The sequence below is a fragment of the Oratosquilla oratoria genome, chromosome 27, assembly GCF_046742065.1.
Source record: "Oratosquilla oratoria isolate Oo_2021 chromosome 27, ASM4674206v1, whole genome shotgun sequence".
NCBI lineage: Eukaryota > Metazoa > Arthropoda > Malacostraca > Stomatopoda > Squillidae > Oratosquilla > Oratosquilla oratoria.
In genome coordinates this window covers 53,868,467-53,880,716 of record NC_134803.1, presented here as the reverse complement: position 1 = coordinate 53,880,716, position 12,250 = coordinate 53,868,467, and the positions used below count along the sequence as shown (strand labels likewise).

Sequence of the window (12,250 nt, the reverse complement as noted above, 5' to 3'; positions counted from 1 at the left end):
ATCTAAAACCTATATTATGCAAAACATCCACACTCAGATTAGTAAATGAGCCCTTTAAAGAAAGAACAAACTGGAGCATTGGCTCAAAAATAACAAAATGGAAAGTTCACCCCAGAAATTAGCAGTAATATTCCTCACTTCAGACAACCATGAATGGAAAAAGAAACACTAGTGAAATTCGATCACCAAACCCTTCCACTATAAAGGAACCCAAAAATTCTAGGCTTAACATGTAATGCTCGTATGATTTTCAGCCCATATATCAAAGACCTGACAAAAAATATATAAACAAATTGATCACTGGCACTGACTTTGGACAACAAAAAGAAACTCGCATCCATCTACCAACAGTTCATAAAAACCACCCAAAATTATGCCTCCAGAGCATGGTTCCTAACAATCTGCAAATCAGACACAATTTACAAACACTGCAAAATGAACCCAAGGACTATTCCCATTCACTGTGAGGCTGAAGGTTTCCAGTTAGTAAAAAGCAAGACAACAAATGTTTCGTAAAGTCAGGATATGCATGCATGTACTTGAAATTTTTGGAGAGGAAATGTGTAATTTAGTTGTGATTAACCAAACTAATCTTTTGATTTATAGTTTCTTCCCACATTCTCTTTTAATCATTTTCATATGCTTGACAAACCTTAATTTTCTAGTTAGTGTCTTTTCATATTGGAGTGGGTTAGGGAGTGGTTATGTGAGAACGATATTTTGATGCAGCCTGAACAGAATTCGACCTGTCTTCTCTTTTTCTGCATAAGGGGACAAAGAGGGGGGGTCACCAATTAAGTGAGCCATCCTTGCTGTGGATGTGCTGTGTCTTGCTGCATCGCTTCCAACCCAGGGCAGTGGGTGGGATACGGGGATGACTCGTCATCCATGAGGAGGTAAGATGAGAGGGAGGAAAGGATGGTGGATGGGAGTGGAATGGGTGGGAGTGACCTTGGTTACTTCCCTGGTAAGAAAGGAAAATCCCTTGGTATATGGATGAATGTATCTTTTCATACTGAAAGAGAAGTGCTTTTAGTATGAATATTTTATATTTTTAGTGAATGACGTACATACATATACCAAGGTTTTTTTTTTTTCCCTTACCAGGGAGGTAGCCAAAGTTAAAGGCAAATCCACTCCCATTCATCACCCCTCCCTTAATCTTTTCTTGGCTCCTCCAAGATGACAGGTCATACCTGCATCTTGCCCACTGCCCTGGGTCAGAAGCAATACAGCAAGACGGAGCACATCCACAACAAGGCTGCTTCATTTAATCGGTGACTCACCTCGTCTGTCCCCAAAATCCAGAAAAAGAGAGGATGAGGAGAAATCCCTTTGGACTGCATCAAAATACCATTCACACGTACTCCCTCACCCGCGTCAAAATATCATTCACACACTCCCTCACCCCTATCCACTTCCTTTCATGCATCACAGTGAATGAAGTAGCTGTGTAAATTTGAGTTAATTCTGAGGGAAGTAAGAACTTCATACATTTTGAAATAGAAATTACTTCTGCAGCAAGCCCGTCTGGATGAGCAGCAGCGATCCCAACTACTCAAACGTGCCAACAACACAGAAGATGACAAAGAGTACTCATCAAAGTCTGCCCGACGGGAGGAACGGGAAAGAGAGAGTCCAGCACCCACCCCATTGTCCAGCATCTTCAACCAAGAAGTACCCCAACATTTGAGCCATCAGGTGCAGCAGCAACAGCAACAGCAGCAGCAGCAACAACAGCAGCAACAGCAGCAGCAACAACAACAGCAGCAGCAGCAGCAACAGCAACAACAACAACAGCAACAACAGCAGCAGCAGCAACAACAACAGCAACAGCAGCAGCAACAACAGCAGCAACCAGCACTCACTCCTATACCTCCAGAGCTGGCTCTTAATGGCCAGCTTGATCTCCGTAAGGATCTATTGATTTTTTTTATTATTATAGTTGATATTCTTCTCATGCTTCATTCTCAGCATCACTGTATAATGTCATCACATATCTAGAATCATTGTCATTTTCAGTTGAGTACAGTCATCTGACATTAGCCAGAATAAACAGGTTCCCTAAAGTATAGATATAAGTATAGAAGGGATTAATCACAGGAGTTGGCTGAGTTGAAGGTGGTGCTGTGTTATATGTCACCATGGCTGTTCAGTGTGTACATGGATGGGGTGGTATGGGAGATAAATGAGAGGGTGATGGACGGGATTGGAGATGGTTACAGAAAGTGGCATGAAGCCTACACCATCCTGTTTTGCCTTCCACAGTCTTTTTGCCAGTCTTTTTTTCTCATTCGTTCCATATCCGTAAACCACCCCAATATTCACATTCATAAACACTGTAATAATTACTTTATGAATCACTGTTCACTTACTTAGACTATATATGCATTTATATATGTATATTTTTCTAATGTTGACTAACATTTCTTCCCCATTTCAGCTGACTTTCTGAAAGGCTTCACAGTGATCAAACTGACAGACTACTTAGGGTTCCGCACTAGACAGCAGTTCTGGGAGGAGCCAGCTGTACGGCGTATTCTGAAAGGAATAAAGAACAAGGAGATTGACATGAAGAGTGCTGCTGAATTGCTTGGGGTGTCTTATGGGACACTGTATGGACGTTACCGGGAAGTTTTTGGATACCTAAAGCACTCATGGGTGAGTGAAAGAAATTGAGAAGGAATTTATAGTTTTCAAGTTGACAGGAAATATATTCAAAGGCAATAGATAATGTGAAGAGGTTTCAATCAGTCCATTGGCCCTGGTGTTCCTTGCAGAAGACATGTGACCTATGGGAAGGACCATAAATCACTTAGGGAAGAGATATTGTGGTGTTGTCTGAGAGTAATAGTTAGTGTGGGACATTCTAGTATGAAGTGTTATCTTCTGTTTGATGGTTGCATCTGGAGCAGTTTGAATCTGTAGCCAGGCCTATTCTGTGTTTGTATTGCTATAATGACTGATGGTACCCCGAGTGCAGGTGTGCTAGTGTGGTTCTTGTCAGGTGTGGAAAAATTTTCTCTGGGGGACTTAGATAGGGAGATTGTTGTTAGAATATTGAGGTTAGTGGTCTTTTTTGTTGGGCTTGTTTAGTTTTCCGGGTGTGAATGCGTTTTTCTGTGCATGTTTCGTGTGGTATGGGTGATAAGTTTTGGTAAAAGTTTGAGTAGTATGTTGGTGGTGCTTGTGAAATGTGTGAAGGGTGTGTGTTATTAACCAATTTGGTATGATGAGATGCGAGTGTGTACACAAGGATGCTGGTGACTATGTCTTGATCATATATATATGTGTGTGTGTGTGTGTGTGTGTGTATATATATATATATATATATATGTGTGTGTGTATATATATATACATATATATATATGTATATATATATATATATATTGTATTTGTACACAAGTTATCCCCAGATTCTGTGAACTGAGTTGATCATGTTTTCTGTGTTTATTATTACTCAGAGTAAAAGAAAGAGTAATACAGCAATGACTTTATATCTTACATTGTGAGTATTGTGATGCAAGTTATACATAGCAGCCAATGCTGCATGTGAGAATTTGAGTCGTACTGAAGTGGTTAAAGGTTCTAGCATAGAATTATGTTCCTGCCAATTTTAGGATATGACATGCAGGATCACCAATTTTAGATATTTGTTGTCAGTGCCAAAATTGATGTATATTCATTAGTATGTTTTATTGTATTGAGCTGAATAATACAGATTCATCTTCCCCTTTTTATGACTAATTTTAAATGCTTCTTGCATGTTTCTTTTTGTTATATCTCATGACATTCTAATGGATTTCAGGTTAATAAACCGGGTCGCACACAGAGTTCCAGTCAGAAAGAAAAATCCATCTGGGAGGAGTCCCGAGCACAAGAGTTGATCCAACGTGTACTTGGCAAAGAGCTTTCACTCACAGCAGCTGCTGTCCAGCTTGGAGTGGACACCAACACCTTCTTTGCTTATCTGACTGACAACGGCAAAAATAAAGGCAGAATGGCATTGCTGCTCGGAACAGATGACCCAGCACGACTCGCTCAGGCTGCAGAACGAACAGCAGCCGAACACTCCAAGGAGATGGAAGTTGGCGGTGCAGAAAAAATAGGCGAAGACGACGAACCGGTACTTCTAACCGATGCAGTCGGTGAAGACAGCTCCGGGGAGAACTCTCGAATGAGCTCTGAGGTTAACGGTGAGAAGAATATGGAAGACGACCTCGAGCTAGGTGTGGAAGAAGAACCAAGAATGAGTGAAACCTTTGAGAGTATAGTGGAAGACAACTCGGAAAGCAAGTAGTCAGTGTAACCATATGGGACACAACTGCAAATGTGCCTTTCTTGTATGGGAAGGAAGTAAACCGAAGCCGAAGTGTTGATGGAGGAAAAGCTATTATTACTTTATGAGCGTTGGATAGTAGGTTATATTTTTACAGTTTTATATAGCATGTAGGTTATGAGCAATCCTAGCACAACGGCATCGGATGAATATGCCTAGCTAAAATGTGATGGAAAAACACTGGTACAAGAGTATGCAAACAAAAGAGGCTAAGCTTTTGGCCATATTTGGACTGTACACAAACAAGCAGATTAGGTCTGGGTTGCCTTGCCCGAGGTTTTGCTCGTACCAACGTATAGATGGGATAGGGTTCCTCCCTTATAGTGTACTCTAAACTTGCATGGGAGGATTCCATGTGAGAAGTACCGTGGACTCGTTTTTTCAAGAAGTAGGGCTTGTTGCAACACCCAATTTATATATAAATATATATATATGCACATATATATGTGTGTGTGTATGTATATGTGTGTATATATATATGTACATATATATATATGTATGTGTGTATATATATATATATGTGTATATACATATATATATATTTATTGTGTGTTTACATATATGTATGTATATGTATGTGTATATGTATATTGTGTGTTTATATATATATACACATATAAACACATATATATTATATATATATTTACACACACTTTCTTTTTTGTAACAGCCATTGATGACATAAGGAACTATGTAGCTTTGTATCAATGTTATATACTTCCGCTCATGAAATTTGTGCCAGTAGGCTCAGGTGGCAAAGAATAATGGGATTGAAAAGAGGTGAGGAAGGACAGGACAGAGACCAGAGCAACCCTGCTTGATGTTCCTGCCACCTTGCTGCAAAGACGGCTGATAGAACGTCAGCCCGTTGGTGTTATGGGAAGAGGCTAGTGTGGGCAGTAGAACAGGGACTGCTTGTACCTTAAAAGAAGGTAGATGTTCCCTCCACAGTTGCTGATGCAAGGTGGAGTGGAGAATAAGAGGTAAGATGTCCAAAACAGATACAACACGTTTGTGCACTTGAGACATTTAACGGGAAGTTGCCTACTCTCGACACTAGTGAGAGCTACCCACATGCCACACAGTAGTTAGGATTGTCGACTCTTCATACGCTAGAGGAAGTGTGGAGTGATGAATTCCAATGAGCCATTGATGCCAAGGAGTGATGAGATAGTCCGAACCAAAAGCTTTTTGTTGCAAAGCTGCTAAGGCCTCCATATCCGTGTTTGAATATTATGCAACATATCTTTGACTGGTTTGTCAGAGCTTGTGGCAATATTACCATGTAGAGATATAATACCCAAAGATTTGCCTAAAGGATTTATTATTGCTGCGAATCATTAGATGGTTCGTGCCTTAGATGTAATAGAAATATGTTTTAAGTTTTTAAATCTCAAAGATCTGCATACTATTAATGGTTATAGTTAAAAAAAAAGATTGCAGCCTATTTTCTCAGAACACAGTAGAGCATTACGGATAGGATAAGTGGACACGATTGACCACCCAAGCCAGTATGGTCTGTCTTTGTTTACTTGGTCTTTGAGGAGCTAGTGCCTAGGTCTCAATCCTTTGTGGTCTTTCCAAGTCCTTGGAGCTCTTGGATATTTGAGAAGTTTTCAAGGCCAGTTAAGTACTTGAAGTTTAGAGATTTTAATGAAGGTGTAAAATCCTTCAAGGGATTTCTTTTTAAGTCTGAAAACTCTGGAGGTCAGTAGACGTTCTGGAGCATTTATGGCACTAAGGAGGCCATTTAAGAAAAAAAAAAAAAAAAAATCTTGAAACCCTTTAAGAGTTTTCGCGACCATCTTGATGCTACAGAGCCCTTGAAGGTGAGCCTTTTTACACATGTTGCCAAGTCGCCTTTTTCACAGATGTACAAACACTTCCTCAATTCACATCTCCACTGTGAGTCAAAGGAAGGCCCTTTTATATACACCTTCATATATCCAGTTAGGTCCTTGACTTTTTTGAATCGCCTTTTCAAGCTGACTGGCCCTCGATATATAAAATGCTCCTGTAAATTACACATCTTAAGCTGCTTTAATTTTTCCTCATTCTTGTCATGTACCCAGTTTTACTTTATGGGCAGAGACCATTATTATCTCTGCCCGCCTGTGCTGGCACAAAGGGAAGGCATGCAGTTTGCACATGTAACATGAGCCAAAGCAATATCCCATTAGGCCCTGCCAATGGTTTTGGGTCATCCACAAAAATGTCTAGGGCATTGTAGAATAGGGAAAAGCCAGGTTGTTCCAAGTACAGAATAGGGGTGGATGTATGTATATTTATATATAATGTATATATATATATATACCCATGTATATATATGCACATACACCTATATATACATATACGTATATGTTACTTCCTCTCTTGTTTCTTTTCTCTCCAAAAGGCTGATCTAGCTAACTCCCCACCCCCCACACACACCCATCTCGGTTGTTTCTCGTACCCTATATTTGATGACCTGAACCTCCCCACCTGGACTTATACAGCTGACACAAGTCAACCTGGCCTTCTCTCCCCGAGCCTTATTCTTCACAATCTTCAAATTTCGAAAGCCCCTATACAGCACATCTGCACTTTAAGAGTAGGGGAAAGCACTTGGATACCATTGCTGCACCCATGTTAGTCTTTGTTCAAATGCTGCTACCTATGCATCTCCTTTGTGCATAGTGTCCACGTTTATATTGGAAAGCTTGAACATGTGTGTCCTTAATGTTGTATATAGAAAGTGTAACTTGGTGGATAAACACACACATACACACACACAAACAGACATACATACACAAGGAGCAGAGAGGGGTGATATGATATTTAGATCAGAAAAAAGAAATAGAAGAAATGAACAGAGGGTTTGCTGGTATGGAATGAAATAATGAGAAATCATGATGAAAAATGGAAGATTGGTTTAAAGATGTGAGGGAGTACATACGCAATACATAATTCAGGTCATCAGCGTTAATGAATTGAAGGCAGAGTTTGATAAATGAAGATATAGAGATGGGACAAGTTGAAATGGGGAGAGGCAATGGGTACTACATGCCTTGGCATCGACACTAGTGACATCCTTAGTGTATATCATTATTGTGAATGGAATAAGTAACTATGCAAACTTGTTTGTTATCGATGCAGAGATCAGAAAAAGAGGGAAATGTCAAGAGGATTGTAAATTGGTATAGGAACACATAGGCATGGTTTACAAATGGAATCTGAAGTGGAAAACAGAATTTGAAACCAAGAAATACAAAATCTTTGAGATGGTTCAGAGTTAGAGAGACTGTCAAGTAGTTATAAAATGGGATGTGAAAAAATGTATACAAAGGATCTGGGCAATTTGATAAGAAATTATTTCTTACCAGAAGATCATATAAATAGAATAATGGGAGAGACATATAAGCTGCTAATGAATATGAGTGTTACAGTACTGCAGGTCGCACCTGCTCCCATCAGCAAGGAATTGGGCTATGTGCGTAAGATCATAACCAGACCCAGGAAATATATGAGCCTTAAGCTTTCATCCAGGAGGGTAACAGCTGTCAATCACGAATCCAGCATGTAACAAGTACATGGTTAATAGCACATACACAAACACAAACACTATTCAAGATTTTAAGAAAAAACCTGATGCTGAAAGATACAAAGATAGGTCACCATGAGCATAGCTCCCTTCCCGTATAATACAACTAGGTAAATACAACAACAAAAAAGTGAATATACTAAAATAAAAAGAGAAGAGGAAAATAAAAAAGATGTAATTGACAAATGTAAAGATCAACCTAAGCTGTTCCTTAGATTTATGAATGACAAATTGAAATAGATAAGGAATATCTAATTAAAAGTTGAAGGGGCGGTATATGAAAATGGAAGAATGCAAGCTGAAATAATGAATATAAGCTTCGTCAATATACAATACAGAAAAGGAATTTGAGGGAGAAAAATGTTAAGAAAATTATCTATAAACATTATAACACTGGATGTAAGTAAAGTGTTTAAGATTACTCAAGAAATTGGAAATGTGGAGGGCCTTAGGACCAGATGAGATCTCAAATTGGATGTTAAAAAAGTACATACATATACCAAGGCTTTTTCCCCCTTACAAGGGAGGTAGCCACACTAGAGAACCATTAGTGGATGAATTACATCAATTGATACCATCTCTGGAAGAGGGGAAGATGCCATTGAACTGGAAATCTGCAGAAGTGATAGTATTCAAAGGTACTGTTGAATTATATACAAGTGTCCTTGACCGGTATGATACCAAGAATGTGTGAAAAACTGTAAAAAAAAAAAAATATGCTAAAATCAAAAGGCCTTTTGGTATATACAGTAGATTGATTTGGTATACCTGTCTTTTACAAATTTTTCATGTGTTTGATTTAAAGATCAATGGATGAAGTATTTGGAGGAGAAAGGAATCATGGTTGACAACTAATTTGCGATTTAAAACCTGCAAAATTTGAAAATGGGTGAGAGGCAGAGAAGTTTAAATGTGTTTGAGATGAAATGTCTCGGAAATGTGTTAGGGGTTACTTGGTTGGTAGAGTGAGAAACAGGGAGGTGAATTGGAGAGCAGAAGTGGAAAATGAGATGGCAGATAGAGTGGATGAAAGAGTCTTGGGATGGTTTGGGCACATGGGAAAAATGAGTGAAGAAAGATTAGTAAAAGGTGTGGAAGGCAAAGGTGGATGGAGTGAACTTGAGGGGATGACCAAGGATGATATGGATGGATGGGGGGAAAGGGGCTCTGAGTGAGAGCTAAATGTTTGCTGAACAAAGAAGGGAGAAGACAGGAGATAAGTGTGAGTTGAGAATGTCTGTGTATAGATGACACTGATGCAAGGAAGGGAGGGGGTAGGGGATGGGGGGAGTAGAGAAAGGTTATGTGTGAATGATTTTTTTATGCAGCCTGAAGGGATTTCTCCCCTTCTCTTTTTTCCACATGAGGGGATGGAGAGAAGGGTCACTGATGAAGTGGAGGGGATTTGTGTGGACATGCTGTTTCTTGCTGCATTGCTTCTGATCCAGAGTATTGGGCAGAAGACCTGGATGACCCTTCGTCCACAGGGGGCTAAGATGAGAAAAAGGAAAGGGTGGTGGTTGGGAGTGGATACATGTCTTGTGACATGACTGTCTCCCTGATAAAGGGGAAGCCTTGGTATATAGATAGGTTGATGTGCTGCATGAGAGAGGGAGAGATGGGTACATACATGGACTTTAGAAATGTGTTTGATTAAGTTCTACACAAAAGATTGACATGAAAGTGAGGAAATGTAAGAGGCATTAAAAGGAGTACACTGAAGTTTGTAAGAGATTAATTAAGTGACAGACGTATGAGAATGGTAATGGGGAGCTTAGTATTTGGACTTCAGTGATGAGTGGAGTACCATAGTTTTGGCACCTGTAATGTTCGTATTATATGTAGCATGAACGGAATAGACAGCAATGCAAACTTATTTGCACATGATGCTAAGATCATTAAAAAAGTGAAAGATGAAGAAGATTGTAAACTGCTACAGGAAGATTTAGTTGATGCATAGACTTTGGAAACTAGTTGGATTAGAATATCCAAGCCAACAACATAAATGAATTTAAGGCAAAGTTTGATAAATGTAACCAAAGAGACAGGACTCCATGAGTTTGGCTCCAAACCCATTTACTACAACAGGGTAAATAAAACCTACACGAACACATACGAATTTGAAGTTACATATACCAAGGGCTTTTTCCCCCTTACAAGGGAGGTAGCCAAAGTCAAAGGCATAAATCTACTCCCACCCATTTCATCCCCACATACTCCACTCCCATTCAGTGGTGTACAATGAGGATTTGAAATTAAATATGATAATTGATTGGAGAGTAAGGGACATGATTTCAGTAGCGTTGCTTCTTTCCAGTTTACTGCAATTAGGTAAATATATGCAGATGAAAAGATCATGAAAAATTCTTTAGAAACCCTAATCCGTCCAAGGCTGGAGTATGCATCAATGGTATCCCCACACAGTGAAAGATATAAGCAAGATTGAGATTGAGAGAATAAAAAAAGCAGCAATCAGTGATTTCCAACCTTGCAGATAAACCATGTAAGGAAAGAATAAAAGCGTTAGTTCTTCCGTCATTGAAGGATCATAAAAAGAGGAGATTTGATTACAGTGTTCAGGTTACTAAAGGGGATTGACTACACTGACAAATTACATCTGTAAAAGAACATGTCCGCTAGAACATGCCCACACATGCACACAATACAAGAATTTAAAAGCAAATTAGATATGGCAAGATAGAGGCAGGACACCATGAGCATAGCTCCCCTTCCTGTAAGGTACAACTAGGTAAATACACACAAAAATAAAAATCCCATGGGAAGTGAACCAAAAACAAGAGGAAGATTTGGGAGTGTTGGTAAAAGACAACCTGTCACCTGACAAGACATATTAGCAAGATTGTGAGAGAGATGTATGGACTACTACAAAAGATCAAAGTGGTGTTTCACTAAACAGATGAAAAAGTAATGGAAAAAAACTTGTCAAAACCCTGATCTGTCCAAGACTGGAATATTCATCAGTGGTATGGTCCCCGCACAGAGTGAAGGATATAAGCAAAATTGAGATAACACAAAGGCCAGCAACCAAACTGGTCCCCAGCCTGGAAGGTAAACCATATGAGGAGAGACTCAAATCACTGGGTCTGCCAACTTTGAAGGATCGAAGAGAAAGGCAATATAATTACAGTGTTCAGATCACTAAAGATTGCATTGAGAAAAGAGTCTCCTGGTTAAAGATGGGAGGGCTTTAAGAGGGTGTTGGAGCAAATTAAGAAAGACCATATGTCTTAAGGATGTGAAGAAATACAGTTTTCTATATAGATGCATAGATACTTGGAATAGCTAAGGAAGTAATGTAGCCCAAGCTTAAACAATACACGAGTTCAGATCTAAATATGATAATTGGAAGTCAAGGATATAGATTAAATTGGAACAGTACATGAATTTGAGGTTAGGTATGAATATAGAATAGGATATAGGACCCAATGAATGGTGCTCCTTTCCTGTATACTACAATTAGGTAAAAACACACACACACACACACACACAATCATGAAAGGTACGGAAGTCCTTGATAGAGAGGACTTACTAAATTGGGACAAGACACACAAGAGGACATGAAAAAAAAAATCAAAAAGGGTAGTTAAAGAAGAGGCCTGAAAAAAAAAAATTCCAACAGAGTGGTAGACATCTGGAACGCACTGGACAAAACAATAGTGTGTGCAAAAACCATACACAAATTTAAGAACAAACTAGACATTGTGAGATACAAAGACGGGACACCATGAGCATAGCCCCCCTTCCCGTAAGATACAGCTAGGTAAATACATACGCGCGCACACACATGCACACTGGTTCCAAGCCTTGCATATGAACTATATGAAGAGAGACTGAAAGCAATGGGCTTACCATCATTAGAAGAGTAATTGGTGACCTAATAGTATAATGTTTGATATATTGAAGGGAACAGATAAAACAGCAGAAATCTCGTGGTCTGGGATGAGAGAGAATTGTGAAGTTAAGGAAACAAAATAAGAAAAATACATGAAGTCAAGAAATCCAGCTGAAGCATTAACTCGTGGAATAACTTAAAAGCTAATATTGCCCAAACTAAATCCATAAGCAATTTCAAAGCTAGGTATGATAGTTGGAGAATAAGATATCACAAGTATGACTCCTTTCCTGTGTATTACATGGAGATGTAATTAAGTAAACACACACACAAATACACATTGACAGACACAAAAAGAGCCACAACAACACAAGCATTGAAGGAAGAAGGTCACTTGGGGAAGATGGAGGTGGTGCCTTAGGACAGGAACAACAGACTGTTACTGCCTTTGGGGACACATTCCATCCAGGTGGAAGGC

At 39.3% G+C, this 12,250-nt stretch overlaps 1 protein-coding gene across 4 annotated transcripts in view; it reads left to right on the top strand.

The window, feature by feature from the left end:
- LOC143040071 (uncharacterized) overlaps positions 1-8,026 on the top strand; it is a 59,223-nt gene extending 51,197 nt beyond the window's left edge. For 3 of the 4 annotated variants that reach the window (XM_076210726.1, XM_076210724.1, XM_076210727.1), the window contains exons 6-8: positions 1,507-1,912; positions 2,444-2,661; positions 3,809-8,026. In XM_076210726.1, coding sequence (XP_076066841.1) covers positions 1,507-1,912; positions 2,444-2,661; positions 3,809-4,300 — 1,116 coding nt within the window. In that variant the 3' untranslated portion in view covers positions 4,301-8,026. The remainder of the gene's footprint in view (positions 1-1,506; positions 1,913-2,443; positions 2,662-3,808) is intronic. The other variant, XM_076210725.1, reaches the window with a different exon arrangement.
- The last annotated feature ends 4,224 nt before the right edge of the window (positions 8,027-12,250 follow it).